The sequence below is a fragment of the Crotalus tigris genome, unplaced genomic scaffold (assembly GCF_016545835.1).
Source record: "Crotalus tigris isolate CLP2741 ecotype Arizona unplaced genomic scaffold, ASM1654583v1 scf7180000024437.13266115, whole genome shotgun sequence".
NCBI lineage: Eukaryota > Metazoa > Chordata > Lepidosauria > Squamata > Viperidae > Crotalus > Crotalus tigris.
The window spans coordinates 2,866,560-2,888,111 of NW_024100606.1; the positions used below are offsets into that span (position 1 = coordinate 2,866,560).

The window sequence follows — 21,552 nt, forward strand, 5'->3', positions numbered from 1 at the left end:
AATTCTTGAAGGTTAGATTAAATGGATCCTTGACAATATTGCTAACATCAATGCTACAAAATTTGATCAGGGACCAAAAATCAAAGATGATTCAGTTAAATGCATCATATAGGCATGGACAAGACTGGAAAAATAGAAATTTATATTCCAGTCACAAAATGGGGCGGTGCTAAAGAATGCTCAGACCTTATAGTTCAACTTATTTTCCACTTGAATTAGGATAATTGTTAAGATTTTGCTATTTGTACTTCAGTAGCACATGGAAAAACAAACTATATTCAGAAGAGACATAGGACAGTCTTCCCATTTATATATCTGATTTTTTAAAAAAAAAATACTAATCCATTCTTTCAATTCAATCTTAGGGAATTTCTCCATTTCCACCACTGGTGTTAAAGGAGAAATTCCTGGCATTAACCAATATCTCCATTTATTCCATAATTCTATCAATTTTTTTAAAAAGGGATTTTGAATCCTCTTAACAATTTTTTAACATCCTTTTTGAACCAATATGTTTCTATAAGATCACCTATTTCCCTTAATTCCTTCAACTCTATATCGGTCCATTATAAATATATAATAGGTCAACAGCCTTTTTTTGTTTACCACAGTACATATGATAGTCGCTATTGTAATCTTGACTTTTTTAGATCTTTTTAATAGGCATATTTGTTCTTTATTAATAAAATATATTTATAAAATAAAAATAAACTGTTCACTAGGAGCACTTACAGGAGCAGTTAAGGTTGGATGTTTTGGACAAGCAGTGCACAGGCAGCAGTCATTGAAAAAGACTTGGCTCCCAAAGTTTTTCCAAAAACTTTGGGAGCCAAGTGAAAAAGAGTCTAACAGAAAAAAAAGACTCTGATAAAAAATAAAGTAGCCAGATATCCTAATTGTTTACATAAGCATTGACTTACAAGAGCTCAAAGAAACAATTACTAAGACAATTCTGGCAAATTTGTGTCCTTTGTGCCACAAAAAATTGGAAGTGACTAAATGACTAAAGCAACAGTAATTTTCAGGAAATGAGTAGCATGTAACAGTAATGTGAATGAAAGGTAGAAGTGGAAGAGGAGTGGGCAAAAGCAAGATAAAACAAAACCACAGAGATTTGAGTAAGTTATCTTTAATGTTAGCTGAGGATAACTCTTGGAAATTGTAATGGGAAAAGAAAATATCTTCCTTAGCTTCAAGTACAAAGTAGCTGCAGACCACAGCAATTTTCCAGAACAGGAACTAGTTACCATAATTAGTTACCAATATCAGACATCCAATAGTGGATCAAGAACATGAAGAGCTAGACAGCACCTGACCTGAACATGATCCATGCCTGCTGGCTAAAGAAACTGACCCTTAGCAGCATAGACAAACCAGATGCTAGCAGCAGGATTTCAGCCAAACCGGCCAACACAAAGAAAGATAGTGCTCATCATGAAAGACCCCCCATAGGGGAAGAGCACTATCCAACTTGACAATAACCTGCTTCCCCACAACATGGAAAATCCTATCAGACATCATAACTATCCAGTTTTTTGCTGCAATTATTAAGCAAATCATTGCAATATTTAAGCAAACCATGGGGTCATTAAGTGAACTTGCTTTCCTCTTTTACTTTGTCCAAAGCCCTCTGGGAAGGTCGCAAATGGTGATCACATGATCCTGGGGAATTGCGACTATTGTAAATACATGATGGTTGCTAAGCATTTCAATTTTGTCCATATAGCCTTGGGGATGCTGCAGCAGTTTTAAGTTGAGGACTTATTTTCACATCATCATAACTTCAGTCATTAAATGAATGGTCATAAGTTGAGAACTACCTATGAGGAATTATTCTTGTGATGTCCAGCAGAGATAGTATATGCAGCCTGGTCAAATTTAATTTCAAAATTGTGATGGAGGAGAGATAGAAAATGGCATGACCCATTTCAAAAGATCTCACAAGCTGTGTGGCTGGGAACCAATCTTGTTTGATATGAAGGTTGTTTGTCTCAGATACACTGGTTAAAAATACTTCTGGTGTTTTTGAAATTTAATTTAATGGATAGAGGCTTTCTGGCAAGAGCCCTATATGGAGCAAAGCGTGACAGGTTCCTATCCCTAAGAAGGTTTTGTTGTGCCTCTTTGCCAAATTAGTCTGCCTTGATTGTAGAGCATATAGAAGGCTCTTTGCTGCAAATCAGACTGTGGGCAGTGTTTCAGGTATCCTGCTTCCAATTTACTTGAGACTTTATAAATAGGATCTGAACATCTTGAAATGTGTCACAAAAATAATTAGCAGTTAAAGCAGTTCGTGAAAAACTGGTGTATATCAATAGACCCGGGTGCTAGAAAGCAATCTGGCTGCTCTATTTTCCACTAATTACAATTCTCAACATAAGAGTCCTCATTATATCCTGTTTCTAAAATAAAACGGTTGGAATTATTTCCTGAACATGAACTCTGTGTAAGGGACATAATGTAGGTTTCATTTTCTAACTTATTAAGTCCAAATAATATGTAGAGTTAGCACCTTTGTCTAGGATTAACTCATGGAGATTTCAAATACTGAAATGGACTATGATTTAAATATGATGCTTTGCTAATAAGGCAGGTCAGTTTATTGAGATTAGAGAAAGTTTCAGGAAAAAAGACTGAATTTTTCTGTTCTTTCTCTTCATATTTGGCACTCTCTCTGCTAAACAACCATCATGATAGCAGCACACAGTGATTAATCAGTGACAAAAATATTTCCTTTACTCAGCTAATTGATGGCCAGATTATCAAAAATAATTGTTTTGGGTTAGTCTTTTAGTGTTCCCTAGCTGAGTTCTAGAAGGAGAGTATTCCCCAACTGCGTGGCCAAAATAAAGAAAATTTGTCAGATCCAAAAAAGTCAAATTGTTTGGTGAATGATGATATAAATCTGAAGCAGATCTGAAGTTAGGGGTAGTTTAGTGTTCTTTATGTCAAAATAATACTTTAAACTGATATCATTGCAAAAGGTTTATATAAATACATACAAATGTGTACTAATTTTTAGAATATTATTTTCTGTATATATTGTTAAAATAAAATTCAATTATTTAAAACAAAATTTAAATATTTTAAGGAAGCGTTTATCAGATTTCCTCTGTAGTGACCTGGACTTCAAACAGTTAGTCCAAAAAAAAAAAAAAGTTCTCAGAACTCTAATTAATGCATTTTGTTAGAAATATTAAAATTTCAACTTCAACAATTCTAATGAGCGCTCTTATTTGCAAATGCAATATTTATATAATGTAGACCAAGATTCTGGTTTTCACAATAATAATTCTTTCAGTGTGTGTGTAATATATTGTACTGTTTTTAAGATAATAATTATAACACTAGTGTGTGTTTTAATTATTTGCAGATAAACCGCTTCAATAAGGTAGAAAATCGAGCAATTTTTATAACTGACAGGCATCTTTATAAGATGGACCCTGTAAAGCACTACAAAGTGATGAAAACTATCCCATTGTATAATGTAAGTATTACTCTGTTAACTTCCGGAATATTTTCTTTGGGATTTATTTTTTATGCATTGTTACTTGCTAAAAAAATATATTGTGGTTATATAATAAGAAAGTTTCTATTTGTTGTACTGTTTACTTGCTATAATTTCCAATGGTTGAAAATTTCAGCATGGTTTAATAGAATATGATCATTTTAAAATAACAGTGGCAATCCCAACCAGAGATATAAATCTTGAAACCCTTATCCAAATTTTGCTTTTAGCTATTGTACCTATTCATGCTTTATGAACTCCATACTTCTCAGTGTAATCATATAGTATCTGCTGACCTTCCCCTCCCATTTCCCGTTATCATTGCAATCCTTTATTCTGTATTGCTATATTACTTAGCTTTCCTGCTGTATGTCCACACAATTGCTTAGTGCAAAATGGGTTATCCCAAGTTAAAAGGTCAGAATTTTTTTTTAAAGCAAGAACAGAACATTTGTAAGCCCTTCTCCTTCGTCTCACTAATAATCCTCTCAGGAGCTGATTGGATGCCCTAGGCTGGGAAATACATTTCTCCTATTATAATTTATTGTTGAAGTTTGTTTGTTTTAGGAATGACTTGTCTTGAATAGCAATTAAAATATGCCAAATCATATTAAAATAGCTTGGTCTTTTGACACTGTTAAGAGTAAAAGTGCTAAGTACCGGTAGCTGTAAGAGAAGGAAGGAAAGAAGGAAGGAGGGAGGGAGGCAGGCAGGCAGGGAGGGAGGGAGGGAGGGGGAGAGAGAGAGATTTATAAGAGTATAAGAGAGAGTATAAGATTTCTCTTGAAGATGCAGATAGAAAAACTTATTTCAGTTGCTGTGAGAAACTTCCTAAGCACTTATCTTCCACTTAATTATGGCTTAGAGAGGACCAAGAGGGAAGTGGTTTTCTATATACTATATTAACAAGCATTCTTACAGTGAAAAGTTTAATAAAATCATCTTATATAGTGACTTTTCAAAATTAAACAGACTTTTTTTTCTTTAGCATATGTTCATTCCTTTAAGGCAGATGTTGTGTCCATCAAGCATACTTCCAACCAATTTATGATTAATTTAGTTTATGTACTGTCCTTCCTATCTAACAATAAGCTTAACTTCTCCCAAAGAAATCTGGAATTTAAATGTAATGAGAACAATTTTGAATTCTAAGGGAAGAAATGAAGGCATTTAAAATATTTAGAATTGCATTTTTAAGCTTCATCTTGAAGCTTAAAATCTCCAATGCTGGCATCAGTTTTACTAATGTATAAGAATGCATATAATAACAGATCCAGGTATAACTTGAATAAAAAGCAACTGAGAGGAACAAATGAAATGAAATGATTAACATATTCAAATAGAATCCCTTTTTTTCTTCCTCAGTTGGTCATGGGAATGTTTTCAACAATGGTTGCTATGTGCTCAGTGATATAGCTAGTCTAGTCCTTTGGCATCAATGGGGCACATATAGCAACACATTCAGCGACACTCACCATCAGCATGCTGGCCCTAAGTGGGTGATTTTGCCCAGTGGAGTGTTTTTTTCTGTTCTTATTATATTAAAATACTTTTTTTAAAAAATAAACCACCAGCCTCAAGATTTTAAATTGCTATTCAGTTAAAAAACATCAAGCCAGTTATGTTTATTTTTTTATCCTATTTCATAATATAAGTAGTTAATATATTGTTTATAGTTTTTATTTTTCTGGAGAAGCCCTAGAAATTAGATTCCTTAGAAATTTTGTGGAGAGAATAATATTCAATTATTGATGTTAATTTCTTCCTCTTATACGTATCGTTATTAATTTTATATAATACACAGTGTCTGTACTGAAACCAGGCTTGTTGAGCTTCATTTGTCTATCAACCCATGTCCACCATTGTGGTTTCTAAAGCTTGCTTGTCAACATCGCAATATCCCCATGGAACCTGTTGCCATAGCAGGCATCAGCTGATGTCTGGTTCTCCTGCAACTTGTTTTCTAGCTTAGGAAGCTATACATATCACTTCTAACCTTTTAAAAAAAAGGATATCACCAAGTAGAAATATTTACTTGGCATCTTTGCCATCTAGAAGTAGAAATAATTATTTTTTGGATGAGAACAATGATGTTGTTGCAGGAAAAAAATTCAAAAATGGAGGAAATTTTTGAAATTTGGAAGAAATATGTTCACTTTATATTTAGCAAGGTTATGCTGTATTTCAAGGATTTCATTTGTTAATTTATAATTTACTGATTTTACTAAAAAGAAAAGTTGTACATAGTATTACTATTGCTTCAGACAATTTTTGTTAAAATGAGCCAGGATCAATTACTGCAGTCAACTTGTTATATTAAGAATGTGGATTAATGTAAGGTATATCACAAAGCAATTGTCCAGTTGCTTCAGTGTGTCCTCCTATTAGGACAAACCACCATTATTCATGTCATTCCCCAACTATTAGATTACATTTAAATCAATTCTTTATTTCATGCCAACAACATGTACGTTATTGATTATAAAATTCCCAGGCTTGTGTTACATAAATGACCTTTCTTTTTTAAAAATTACTGACCGAGACTGCATTTACATGTCATGTTAAGCCAGAATTCTCCAATAATCTTATCTCATTGTGAGACGATATAGCCTAAATCAGGGGTGTCAAACTGCCGGCCTGCGGGTCGGATGCATCACGCGGAAGCCACGCCCACCCCATTGCCAGCAATGGCAAAACAGTCCCAATACGTCACGTGATGTTGCGAGTTTGACATGTCTGGAACTGAGAATTCCTTTAACTGAATATGAAATATTGGTGAACCTTATAAATGAGATGCTTAATAATGCAGTATACCTGCTTGAACAGGTAGGCTTTAAACTGGATTAATGTAGTATCATTTCTACCTGTAAGTATTGCTATTTTAGGTTCTGCTATAACACCAGCTTTCTATTCCACAGAACATGACTCAGTCTTAATTTTCCCATCCAGAGACAGATAGTTCTAAAAGACTAAACTGGCTTTTTTTTGTGTGCTTCAATAGAAGCTAATTATGAAATTTGACATTTCTTTACATACTTTAAGAAATTAATGGCCTGGATAATGTAAATATAGTGGAACATTCTAGTCTATGTACGTATACTTTTGTCATTTTTTTAACATTGAAGCTGTTGGAGAATGTTGAATAGCAGTAGAGATAATTGTCACTCAGCATCCACTTATTCATGGACTGGGGACGGTAAGGGCAATGACAAAGTGACATGGGAAAATTGATATTGTTGAGACATGATTGTTCCATGGTTAATTATAAGTGGGAATCTGATCTAAGAAAGTCGTTGTATAATAGATTGTCTTGAGAGGCAACAAATACTCTAAAAATTCTTGCCTTTAGTCTATAAAGTATATTCTACAGCATAAAACATTGCTAGCTTTAACATTCTTATTTCATGCAGCTAACAGGACTGAGTGTCTCTAATGGAAAGGATCAGCTTGTGGTTTTCCACACAAAAGACAACAAAGATCTAATTGTTTGCCTTGTCAGTATGCATTCACTTAATGAGAACAGAATTGGGGAGCTGGTTGGAGTCGTGGCAAATCACTTCAAAAGGTAAGACGAATATGCATCTCTGAATCTGAAACAAATATGAAAGTAAAAATTAAGCCAATTGATGATATAGGTAGCCCTTGATTTACAACTATTCATTTAGCAACTGTGAAAAGTTACAATGGTGCTGAAAAAAGTCCATTCCTTGCATTAATGACTCATCATCCCCATGGTCACATTATTGCAATTCAAGCACTTAGCAACCAGCTCACATTTACGACCAGTTGCAGTGTTCTGCAGTCACATGATCAGGATTTGCAATTTTTTTTTGCCAAAAAAAAAAAGCCATTTGGAAGAATGGTTTGTACTTACAATCTCAGTGTTCACTTAATGATCATTGTTGAAATGGTTGTACAATTGGTCTTTGACTTATGACTGCAATGACTTACAATGAAAATTCTGGTCTTAATTCTTGTCATAAGTTGAGGATTTCCTATAGCCTTTTTTCCGTCCTCTATCTATAATTCGATTGTTGAAATTTCCTGTCTTCTTTCTTTTCCTAATTTGAAAAAATTCCAACTTTGATCCTGCTAATTTGGTTTGTTTTGGCACTGTTATATATACTGTTATTTTTTTCATTTCAACCATTGACAAAAAGCGGATCTAGGTGGCATGTATTTTTGTAAAACAATGCAAAAGGAACCGATAAACATGACTGCTAATAACTGTCCTGCATCAAGTCTATTTCTTTTGCAAGAAGCAATGTGTTCTGCTGTGCTGTACTATATTCTCAATAGATTTTATTAATTAGAACTTCCATTTCCTGTTCACACCCACCCGTTACGTGTATTATTTGAAAAGTGTTCAGCTTCTATTTCACAGTTCCTTCCCCTCCTCATCTTAACAAAAACTGACATTGCAGCAGTAATTTGTCTATTTCTTTTGCACTTTAGATTTTTACTTATGTCTGTTTAAAGTACAGATTTAAAATATGATACCTTAGGTTACTAATAGCTACCATATTCTTCATATCTTTTTTAAAAAGCAAGTTTTGGCATTTTGATTGTAATTCTTCTTGTTTTGGAGCACTTTAATTTTCCTGATCCTATGAAACATTTTAGTTCCTTATGGAAGATTGGCATTCTCATGGATATACAGTGCTGTGAACTATCAACCCATTTGCTTGGCCCTGACAGAATCTGGTCTAAATGGAAACAAAGGTTCATCAATATTATTATCTAAATCAACTTCAGCAAAGAATCATCACGTACATAGGGGGCTTGGTTTTGAGGTCTTTTACCCATATTAAGTATTGTGTAAAAAAAAAAATCATCAGCTTCATAGAAAGCATTTGCCCTTCGCTTCTATAACTTTTTGCTAATCTTGCATTAGAATAGCCGCTTTGATGTAATGGTAAAGGTCAAAAGAATGGGACTGATTGCTAAAAGGAAGATAATATGGAATCAAACACTAGATATTTTTTTTCTTGTCTGAGTTAAATTTTAATTGTTAAATTAAATAAAATTAATAATTGGAAATAAATTTTATTTCTAGAATTAATGCATTCATTTTTTTTTATATGGTAGTTATTTAGAACCTAGGAAAGAAAGGAAAGCCTAGGGTGAATAGACAGGAATTGATTACTAAAATGCAGATTATAAATGGGGAAATTAAGCTACGTTCCTGAATCTTATACTCCAGTTCTTTTCTTAACTCTAACCACCACTGTTCATTCTCACACATACACATATACAGGTAGTCCTTTACTTATGACAGGTTACTTAATGACCATTCTAAGTTACAGTGGACCTCTGAAAAACTGCTTATGACTCAGTTTCAAAGTTACAGCAGCTGTAGCATTCCTGTGGCTACATGAACAAAATCCAGGCAGATTTGCTTCTTTCAATCTACCGTAGGGATGCTGCAGCAGCCCCGCCGCCTAATTCCTCCCCATCCTGCCCCACCAGATTCCACACTCCTCTACATCCCCCCCCCACCCTGAATCACTTACTTTCTGTGGATGTTCAGGCTTTTCTACCTCTCAGAATCTCTAGACTCTGTGGCTTTGTTTTGGAAGCGGGTGCCATTTTCGGAGCACCTGCAATTAATTAATACTTAACATCCACACTAGGGATAGCAGAGATGACAGCTGTAAAATGAGGTGGTCATGTGGGTGCCTTACTTAAAGACCATCATGACTTGCAACCATAATGGGCAGGCTTCATTAAAGAGCCGAGGTGGCGCAGCAGTTAGAGTGCAGTACTGCAGGCCACTTTAGCTGACTGTGTTCAGCAGGTCAGCGGTTCAAATCTCACCGGCTCAAGGTTGACTCAGCCTTCCATCCTTCCGAGGTAGGTAAAATGAGGACCCAGATTGTTGGGGGCAATGTAAATAGATATAGATATAGATATAGATATATAAAATACAAACAAACAGAAGGAGCACCCATGGGATCACCCCTCTCACCTGTCATTGCCAACCTCTACATGGAACACTTTGAAACCCAAGCTCTAGAAAAATCTGATCACAAACCCAAACTCTGGCTCAGATACGTAGACGACACCTTCATAATCGGGCCACATGGGAAAGAAAAACTGGACAACTTCCTCACACACCTCAACAGCCTACACCCCAAAATACAGTTCACCATGGAAACAGAAACTAACAACCAACTTCCCTTCCTGGATGTCTTAGTCTACAAGAAATCCAATGGCTCCCTAGGACACACCATCTAACAGAAGAAAACACACACAAACCGCTATCTGCACGCTCTCTCACACCACCACCCAGCACAGATCAACTCTGTAGCCAAGACCCTCATCTCCAGAACAAAACGCTTAGCTGACGAACAACACCTAAAACCCGAACTACACACCCTCACCAATGTACTAACATCCAATGGATTCCATAGAAATAAGATTACAAACCTAATCAAAAAAGAAACCCCCACCAAAATCCAAGACAAAGAACAAGAAAACGGCAAAGCCCTCCTCCCATACATAAAAGGCATCACAGACAGAATCAGTAAGATCCTCCATAAACACAACATCAAAACAGCATTCTGCACAAACAGAAAAATATCCACCATCCTTAGAAACCCCAAAGATAAAATTGAATTAGAAAAGCAAGGAGTATACGAAATCCCATGCACCACTTGTCCCACCACATACATCGGACAAACCAACAGAAGAATAAGGGCACGCATTGAAGAACATAAGAACTCAATCAAAAAAGAGGAACCAACATCTTCCCTGGTCCAACACCTTAAAGCTACAGGACATGAAATTGACTTTAAAAATACCAGAACCATTGCCAAAAGTGAACAATTTAATAACAGAATAATCAGAGAAGCCATCGAGATAGAAAAACGCCCACACAGCATGAACAAGTGAGATGATACCTCCCGCCTACCAGCCATTTGGAAACCCGCCCTTATTGACAAACGACTCCCTAAAACAAAAAATGATACCAGACCCACACTCACAAAAACCACACAGGATGTCACCACCAAACATCCACGCAAAAAACAAACCCAAAGCCACACTGACTATGAGGCACGACCACAAACCAGAAGCCAGACCACAGCTGCATCATTAGCCACTTTAAACCACCCCAATCCATACATGAAGCAAACTGACACCCTCCATGAAGAGGAAGCACGACCACGAACGCGAAGCCAAGGAATGGCAGGGCAGCCCAAAATCTTGAATCGCTCTGCAACTCAGACTAACCTGAGCACAACCAAACAGAACACTCCCCCAGCCAATCAGAGCACAGCCAACCCCCCAGCCAATCAGAGCACAGCCAACCCCCCAGCCAATCAGAGCACAGCCACGCCCCTAACAAATCAGAACACACCTCCACCCAATCAGAACACAGCCAAGCTCCCACCCAATCAGTTCATACCCCCACTGGCAGTTAAAAGGAAGAAACAGCTAAGACCACACATTGCTGCTCGAGCACGAAGCTGAAAGCACCAGCCTGAAGATGACGAATGGGACTTCGTCGAAACGTCGCCAAGACACTTCCAATTTTACGTGGGAGAAAACCCGAACAACCAAAGACCTACATACAAATACCCGCGAAAACCTCAGAAAACAAATATATATATATATATATATATATATATATATATATATATATATATATATATATATACATACATACATACATACATACATACATACATACATACATACATACATACATACATTTCTTACTGGTGTACACCGCTTAGAGAGTGCTTGCACTTAAAGCGGTATATAAGTCTCATAAATAAATAAGAGATATGTATAAAGAGAAGGTGAATAAAGTACAGGTAGTCCTTGACTTACAACAGTTATTTAAGTGACTGTTCAAAGTTATGACAGCATTGAAAAAAGTGACTAATGTGATCCACTTTTGTGACCTTGTATCAAGTAAAGTCAATGGGGGAAGCCAGATTCACTTAACAACCATGTTATTAACTTAACAACTGCAGTGGTTCATTTAACAACTGTGGCAAGAAAGTTCGTGAAATGGGGCAAAATGTACACAACAAATGTCTTACTTAGCAACATAAATTTTGGGTTCGATTGTGGTCATAACTCGAGAACTACCTGTAGTACTATAATATATTTTCCTACTTTCTCCCCACTTCATTTCAGTATAAGATATAGAGTTATTTGTAAAAATAATAAAACAAAACAAATTTAAATCTGAGATCTTGTTTTGTTTCCCCCTAGCCCTGCTGCCTAGTTGATTGCTTATAGGAAATAATGATAATATGCTGATTACTGCATTCATAAGTTTTTCTCTGTGCCAGAATACAGTACTGCATGATTTTTTAAAAAAAGTACTCATACATATAACCACCACTACCCCGCGCTAGTCTCAATATTATATCTCAATATCTCTAAGCAATATTATACGAAGTACAGAAAATGAGTAAAAAATAGTAAATCAAAGAAATCAAATACAAGAAAAAAAGAAAAAAAAGAAAACATAATTAAATATGGCTTATATTAGCACAGTTCTTGGTACTTCTTCATAATTTCTGCCTTTGCATCTGAATAGTACAGTATAACTCCACATATTTCCATAGTACTTTGTAACATAACTCTTTTCAATCAGTTACAAAAAGTTTCAGCATAATTTTCTTGATGCCTGCTTTCCATTCATTCATTTGGGAGATTAATTAATAAACTAATGTTTCTTTTTCACACAGAACAGGGTTTTTTTCTGCAGTTTTCTTCCATGTCCATTTTTCTGATTTCAACACTAACAATAACTACTCTGTCCTGCATTCATAACCTTTCATCATTCACAGATCCTTCATTAATTCTCTCAATCTTTCCTCACAGTCAGTCAAGTACTGCTTTCAGATTCATCTTTAGCCATATTCTTAACCTTTTTTCTAACCACATGCCAAGCAATAATCATTCTCGTCCTTCCTTGGCTGAATCACTTTTTCTGTATGCTCGCATCTCATTTCCAGCTGTCCATTCTACCTAACTAACAGGATGACTTGCATTCATCCAGAATCCTGCACAACTTTGCTTTAGATCAGGGGTCCCCAACCCCCGGTCCATGGACCAGTACCGGTCCATGGCATGCCAGCAACCAGTCTGCACAAACAAGCAAAGCCCCATCTGTGAGATGCAGGCAGCACACAAAACCACACCCCCTCCAGTCCATGGAAAAACCTCTCTCCACGGAATCGGACCCTGGTGTCCAAAAGGTTGAGGACCTCTGCTTTAGATCACAGTCCTTGGTGGTTGGCACATTTTGACCAGTATGCCTCAACTAAAACCTGAATTTTATCCCAGATGCACTGACACATTTAGGATATATTAGTATTTTAAAGCAAGGATCTCTCATCTAAAATAACCTGAAAGCCAACTTACATTACCCATATCCCACATGAAAAAGGAACTGACACATTTAGAATACAGAAAGGAAGAAAGACACCATGATCTAAGTACCAGATGCCCTATTTAACCAACGATCAAGCTTGATGTTGAGATGAACTTGAATGTGTTATGATGGGGAGGAGGAATACAATCATCACTGCAAACAGTATCCTTCCCATTTTAATCGTGCACAAACAAGCTGCTTGACTGAATACAAAAAATGCATTTGCTCAATAAAGAATTCTGTGCAATAACATGAAGATGCCCTTTAAAGAAGATGAAGATTTTGCTTAGCTTAATAAATTTCATACAATTTACTTGCTTATTACACTTATCCCATCTTATCCAAAATGACACTGGGCAATTTTCAATACAATAAAATCATTAGTAAGAAAACATCAAAATTAACAAGAGTTAGAATTAGATAAAACTAAGAACCAAGGGCACAGCAGTATGGAGATGGGATTGTCTCTATTACTCCAGCAACTACCTCCAGGGTAAAGCGCTCCTATTGGAGCCCCAACCCAACTGGCAGACCCAAGTTTTAATGCCTTTCAGGAAGATCAAAAGGGTGGGGGTGGATCTCTCCTCTGGTGGCAAGATGTTCCAAAGAGTGGGACCATGGCAGAAAAAACTCTTCTCCTAGACTTTGCCAGCTGAATGTCATTGACCGACAGAATCCCAGCATGCCAAAGCAAGTGGAACAGGCCCATCCAATTGGGGCAAGGCTGTTCCTCAAATAGAATTTAGTTATACATTTATTCATTAACTGCCCTTTCCCTTATACTATACATGCAAGCTATCCGCAAAAGAATCTCTCCTACATATCCTAATAATAGGGTACCTTCATATTGGGAGAGGCACTCCTCCAGAAAGAGGCACTCTCCCTCAGGAATTATAGCTTTAAAAGAAAAACCACAAAGGAAAGATTCTATTTTCACCATCATCTCTTAGAAATAGGATATATAATAGGATATCTGAAATTGCTGGGAGGAGGCAATATATTGTGGAATAGGAATCAGAAGATGATATATAGTGACATACAATACAAAACTATGACTGCAGTATTTTTATTTTGTTTTGTTTTATAATTTAATTTTAAATATATCATTATGGAGTCTATATTTTTATTTCATGTGGTATAACAGAATACAGCATTACTGCACAAAAACAGCATATAAAAACAGCATATAAAATGTGCATCAAAATAAAATCACCAGTGTGCTGAATTATTTTAAAAATGCAGAATATAAATGATGAATAAAATTAAATTATGTATGAGCAGTTACTAGAGTCGCAAAGCCTATTGCCGGATATCTAGATCTTTTGAAATTGGACACCAGTGCCTTCAAAATGATAATTGCAGGAATCTTGGGAATCTTCTGATAGATAGGCCATTCCATTGCAATATGATGTAAAGTTTGTGGGACTTTCCCACAGTCAGAGTTACTATTAACAACCAGCCCCCATTTGTAATTGGTTGATTTGCATCTGGTTAAGCGCTGCCAGTTTTCCTTTGGAAAATCAAAGCTGGAGGGGCAATGTACTGAATGAGACACTAAATTAAACAGGTCTGGTTAGAAGTTGCCCATTCCAGGTGCCATGCTATCTCAATATCAGTGTCTTCTTTAACTAATTCCTGTCCAAATTTCCACAGCGGGTTCCAAAATTTGAGCCTGAGTATTTGATTGTCACAGTCCTCATATATAGGGAATAATCAGTTTGCCTCGCATTTCTGCCATTCCCTTTTTAAGACTGATTGTCTTCTAAGGTGTGGTGGTGACATTTTAAATAGAACTAAACTAGAAGAGAGTCTATATCTAAAAAACAGTGAATGAATATGCTAATTAAAGAACAATTAAAGAAAACTATTTGAAGCTCTTAACAATAACTGACATTTTGTTAAATCTATGTAATTTGGTATTATTGGTTATCCCTAGCTCCAGATCCCTTAGGAATTAAAAAAAAAGAACTGTATAGATTTATAAGGAATTCTTCTACTTATTTTCTTCATTTTAAAAGCAGTATGCGTCTAATTAAGTTTTCCTTTTTGATCCTTACATTTTCTCTTTTTTATTTCAGTCTTATATCTGTTCTTACTTAAACTTCTTTTTTGTTGTATGTTTACAACTATGACTTTTTAAATTTATAAATGAAAAAAATATTTAAACTGTTTTTGCAGAGTTGAAGGAGTGGAGAATAAATAACTATATAAAATGGTTTCATATATGATTTATAACAAAATTAAATTATTTTGTTTCAAGACAGTCTATGCATGCTAATAAGTACTCTCTTGAAATTAACCTAGTTTTAGTTATTTTGGAAGAAAGAAAATCCATTTTTAGAAAGATGCAGAAGAGTGGTAGGAATAAGGAATTTAAATTAGAGTTGGGAGTCGTCACTTTAGGATTGCACACTTTTCCCCTTATTGCTACATCACTGTTTCACATCTGAATAGGAGTGTAGAGGAGTGTTTCTATTACAGTTGATTACCGTCCTAAGGGGACTGTTGTATAGAACCGGACTTGACACTTGTCTCAGTCTCAGGTGTAGCTGATGCAGCTTCTATGTCCGTCTCTGAGCTAAGGTAAATTTTGAAGGCACTCAGCAGAGGGAGCTGGTGAGGTAGCCATAAATAATGTTTTTAAAAATGCAGTCTTCTTCCCGTTCATATTTGCCTCCATGAACTTCATGGAAATGCCCATTTGTTTTCTTGGCAACTGTATATTGCCCTAATTAAGACTAGAGTCTGTAGGAAGCCAGAACATTCAGACGTTTGCAATAATGTCTATGTTCTATGTTCATCCATTATTTTGATATAACAGTTCACATTGGCTAACAGCTAATAGACAGGGTCCTTTTAGCCTGCACTGCTGGAGATTGATCCCAATGATTATATTGTTGGATGTGCTAAAGAATGTTGGTTTAGCATCAGTTATGGGTTTTACTCTGTTGGAGTTTTTTCCTTTGTTGTTCTTATTGTAAGTTGCCTTGCTTAAGATAGAGGCATATAACAGTCATATAAGCCAGAACGGGAGAAAAATATAGATCTAAAATATTAAATGAAGCATATGTAGCATCAGCCTTAAATGCATCTGTCATAGTGATTTGTCATATCTTTTATTTCACTGCAGCTGCTTAAGAAAACCCTCTGTAGCTGAACATTTCAACAACTTCCATATTAGAAATATTAAATGTCAATCCTCCACCTCCCTTTTTAAAACTATCATATTGCTTAGCAACCTTAGACAGTGGCTGGTTTTATCCTTTCTTCTTTAGCGGAGTTTAAAGTTCCTAATTCAAACAAGATTCTGATACTTAAACATACTTTGCAATTTTAATTGTCCTGTTGCCTATTTTGGAAAGTTAAAAATCTGATTATGCATGTATAATGTGCTATCAATATACCTATGCTTTTGAATTTTTACCCAATTTAAGGGTTCCACCTATGAGTTTCATATTCTCAGCATAAATGTTTGCAAACCTAACAGAGAGATAAAATAAAAGTGGGCAACAGTTTTATAAAATATTTAAATACAAACATGGATTTATGTAGTGGTGTAGGGGGTAATCAAGAAATCTTGTTATTTCGGTCTGATTGAGTAAGTTCTGTTATATTTATCCCTGTGATAGTCTAGGGAATATGACAAGAGTACTAATGTATTTAATTTTTTTTATGTATTAAATTTGTTTGCCATCCATCTCACCATGAGATATGGTGCACACATTTTGGGTTCAAATTTACTTTCTATAGTTCTATTCTATTCTATGCATTTTAGTTGGGCATGAATTGCTGTTTGACTCTGAAGAACATATCATGAATTTTGAGTTCTGAAACTAATTCTAATTCTGTAACAATGTATTTTTGATCTAAAAGCAATAAACCCTATATTATATTTTATGAGTATATATCTCATATGAGAAATGCAAATCAATGTTATATAAAAATAAGAAACAAGGATTTTTTAAAAAAATGAAGCTGATTACAAGGATTATCTTGTTCACTTCCCTGGTTGAGCTCCTTTATTTCATGTTGTATAAATGAAATCATAATGTTTATCAGATCATACCTAGAATATTGTGTCCAATTCTGAGCAAACATTTTAGGAAAGTGTTTGATGAGCTGGAGTGTGTTCGGACAACAGCAGTCAAAATTATAAGGGGTCTAGAAAGAAAATTCTATGAGCCATTGAACATGTTTCGTTTGAAGAAAATGGGTGGAGTAACACAATAGTTTCATGTGTCTAAAAGATTGGCATATAGAAGACAAGGCACTCTCTTCCTTCCTGGAGAGAGAGTCTTTGGTAACATGTTAGAATGGAAAGCAGGGGTGCAGTTTTCCTCGCACTCCAAAGCTCCCTATGTTACCCCTCCCCCCAACAAAATGGCAGACAGTCCCATGGGTCAGCTGAGGAAGAGGAGGAGAAGGCTTCACCCCACTTTCCTGGGGGCATGAGGGGAAAGAAGAATGACCCAAGGGTTCACAGGCTGTCTAGTTTTTTTAAAAAGGCTAACACCCACACAACAACGTGAACCCTCTGCACATGCCTCACCAGCTGAATCATAGAAGCTGTACAGGTAAGCCAAGTCTTAGATCACTAAACTACTAATATGCAAAATGAATGGGTTGAGATGACTAGTGAGACTGGAAGAGGTTATGTTGAGTGATTGATCCTGAGGATTCAGCAAAAGGAAATTAATGAACCAAAATGGCAACATAAGAAATAATGATTGTGGTCTAATGTTTGTTATTTCGGTCTGATTGAGTAAGTTCTGTTATATTTATCCCTGTGATAGTCTAGGGAATATGACAAGAGTACTAATGTATTTAATTTTTTTTATGTATTAAATTTGTTTGATGTTTATAAATGCTTTTCTCATTAGCAATCAGAGATATTGTTTAACAAGGTTACTCTCACTTGTACTTACATGAATAAGAAGATGATATGTTTAAATTTTCTTATCAAAGTTATGGAAATATCTACCATATTCCTGTCTCTTAAAATAAAGAACAGAAAGCTGTGGGGCATTTTCCAGAAAATTGAGCTGGTTTCATATTATAGTTAAAACTATGAATCAGAATTCCTGCCTAAAATGTCATCTTAATCATAAAGCTCAGTGCTTTAGGAAATGCAAACCTCCAACTAGGATATGAAAATAAGAGAATTTGCTTGTAGAATTGTAAGGATTACAGAGATCCTGAGGTGTGAAACACTTTTTAGTATTAATGTTGTAGTCTTCATTATAACCCTCTAGATTGAAAGTAAGCACAGTAGGCATTTCTTAATCAAATATCCTTAAAAGTACATGGTATATATCAGGATGCTAAGTATTCATTTTATTACTGTACTTAAAATTATATGCCATCATTCTGCCTCTGTTGTCATTGAAGAGCTACATCTTAATGTTGTCAATATACTGATCAAGTCCAAATACCAAAGAGACATATAAATTTAGTTTTATTTATTTTTCAATATACAAAAAATGTCACTCACATCCCACAGTCTGTCCAAGACATTTTGATTTCTGAGGTAGACTAACAAATTGTTCCCTCCCTGCTCAGCAGATCTGTTGTTCTTATTTAAGGTCAGTCAGCTTATTCTGACAGAAATTCCCAGAAACATCTCCTACCAAGCCAATTAAAATACAGTAATAATACATTAAATCAATGGTGGCAAACCTATGACACGCATACCAAAGGTAACACTCAGAGCCCTCTCTGTGGGCACGCGCGCCATGCCCCAGAGATGGCAACCATCCCTCTTCAACCAGCCGCCCGCTAACTCACCAAGATCCCATGTGGCTGGATGCATCCCACCACGGCTGGTTTCCCTCCCCTCCCCATCTCATCCCTCCTGGCCTTGCATGCTTTCCTTTTCCCACTGTATCACCTCCTCAGCTGTCAGCAGGCCGTCCAGCTCAGAGGCGGCTTCTCTGAACTGCTGGTGGTGGGCTGCGGAGCCCCAGAGTGTGCCAGTCAAGGGGCCGGCAGGCTGTGGCTGCTAACGGACACTGTCGGCCCCCATGCGGTCGCTGGCCTCTGTGTGCAGGGCCGATGGTGTCAGGTAGCAGTCTCCCCGGCCCCTGCCTCACCTTGCCCTGCGACAATGGCGAGCCTCCTGCCCACTGCCCCACCTGCCAGAGACTCCCTGGATCTCCCCCAACCCTGCCCAGCCTCCACAGGCATCCCTCCCCATGAGCAACATCGAGGTGACAATGCCCACCCAGTCTGCCATGACCACCCCAGCCATGCCCACCCAGTGGGCCATGCCCATCTGACACCTGGCAATAAATAAGTGGGTTTTGGGTTGCAGTTTGGGCACTCGGTCTCTAAAAGGTTCGCCATCACTGCATTAAATCGTAAATTTATCTTCAAGGACTAGCTATTAAAGAAATGGTATGTTTCACTGTGAATCTGCCTTGAAGTGTAACTTTATTTTTCTTAAATTTCTCAGTAATCCGAATGCTGTCAAATATGAATTTTAAGCCTTAAGATCTGAACGTAGCACTGTTTAGAGATTTGCATCATTTGAATCTGATAACAAATAATTTAAATGAATTGGCCTGAATAAACTTTTTAATTTCAGAGACCAGTAAAGTTGATGTTTATCTGTTTTCAGATTTTGTATTGCACAGATGATAAAGTTTAACATGTGGAACATGTATGTATGTTCCTTCCAGCATTGCCATATATAAGGCATGTTAAAATGGGCTAGAATAAGCATTCTGTGTTGTTTTGGCACAATTATCCTATTTAAATATCTAAATTCATGTTATTATCTTGGGTGTTCCAAAATATTACCCTAAGGCATTCAGTATATCTTAGTTCTGTTTTCCCCTTTATATCTGTATTCTTTGTCTAAGTACTTTTCTGGCTTGTTCTTATTGTATTTTCCAGAAAGTAAGACCTACTCCAAAAATAAGCCCTAATTTTGGGGCCAGCTGCACACCTAAAAATCAAGCTAGGGTGGGTTGGGGGGATGGAGCTGCCCCACACACCCCGCATCCACATCGTTGCAGTCAGGCCTCCCCTGAATCGACACCTGCCTCTCCTCACTGGCCCACTTCTTCTGTGGCGCTCCCAGGTCTGCATTTCATCATCAGAGACCTTCAGGAAATGCCTTTTCAGCTGGGAATGGCGCTCCGGATCCCCCCCCCCGGCCTGCATTTTGCCATCCAGAAAGGCCTCTGAAGCTGAGAACTGAGGTACAGATTCAAGTGGTAGGTCAGTTCTTGGCTGCAGAAGTCTTTCCAGAAGGCCTCTGATGGCGAAATACAGGCCGAGGGGTGCTACATATGTCAATTCAGAGCTCCATTCTCAGCTGCAGAGGCATTTCCTCAAGGCTGTAGAAGAAGTGCGCTGGCTGGGCGGAGCTGTTGATGCCGCTGCCATAAGGTGAGACCATGGAAAATACACCCCCCAAAAATAAGACCTGGTGCCTCTTTTGGAAGAAAAAAAAAAGACTGTGGGGAAACACAGTACCTGATGTGTGTTAAGAGGGCTAAAGATATGACAAAAAGGCATAATGAGCATTTCCAATGGGGGAAAAATTTATATGCCATACTAATAGTGCTAACCTAAATGGGTGAAACTCTTAATTTCAATTGTAATTCAGTTAAATTAAGCCATTGCATTTATTTATTTATTTATTTATTCATTTATTTAATTTCTATAGCCGCCCATCTCAGTCAGGGACCCTGGGTGGCTTACAGTTAAAAAATATACAACAATAAAATATAATAAAAACAATAAATTTCTTGATACAACCTCCAACTGAAGCAATGCATTAGTAGTGCAACATGGAATCTAAAATAACTTCCCTGAAATTTAATCATTTGGCCATCCAATTTCTCAGGTCCAGATATAGAGGCCTTTAAAAAATGAAGTACCGTAATATATTATTAAAATCTAGTCAAGAATACCACTTAAAGCTTATATGAACCTTTTTTTTTAAATGCAATGTGGAATGGCTGTTAGACATACCATTTTTAGAAAAGGAATCTAAGCACATCTTTTTCTCATAAGGGAGCTACATATATTTTCTCTCTTTATCTGTTGCAATAATTCTTAATGTATATTTTTAATATTTCTTATTTATTTAGATCTTATATAGCAACATATTGGAGATGTAGTGTCTTCCATCTTGTTCAAATGTCCATTGAATTCCATTAGTACAAGAAAGTTCTAGTTACCCATTGCAAGGAGCATTGCAAGAACTGGTCACGCAGTTACTTCCCTTAGCTCCAATACGTATTGCTCCAGGAGGCTTTGTGCACATTCCCAGGCACATAATCTTGATATTGATCCCCTTACACTAGTGCAAGCACTATGGAATTGTCAAAAGATCCATCTGGCCCAATCAGCTGTCCTGGCATTTTGTTTTCTGCTTGGGAAATTACAGACTTCTTGTTCTCAGGAAGACTTTTACTTTACTGCCACTGCTTTTGATCGGAAGGAAAGGAAATAAAGACCATCTGTCTAATAACTTTAATCAGAAAGAGTTTTTCTCCTTCCCTCAACAAGTTTCTACTATTCAGAAAAAACTTGTCAGGGTGCAACAATAATTTCTGGCTATAGAACGGGGCTACCTAAAAAATTCTGGGCTGTTCTGAAAGGAACATTTGAAGAAATGGTTCATAGTTAACTTTAG

The 21,552-nt window shown here is 36.6% G+C and overlaps 1 protein-coding gene across 1 annotated transcript in view; it reads left to right on the forward strand.

Annotated features, from left to right (window-relative positions):
- Positions 1-21,552, forward strand: part of MYO1D (myosin ID) — a 188,037-nt gene that overhangs the window by 110,517 nt on the left and 55,968 nt on the right. The window contains exons 20-21 of the mRNA XM_039331714.1: positions 3,374-3,487; positions 6,919-7,073. Coding sequence (XP_039187648.1) covers positions 3,374-3,487; positions 6,919-7,073 — 269 coding nt within the window. The remainder of the gene's footprint in view (positions 1-3,373; positions 3,488-6,918; positions 7,074-21,552) is intronic.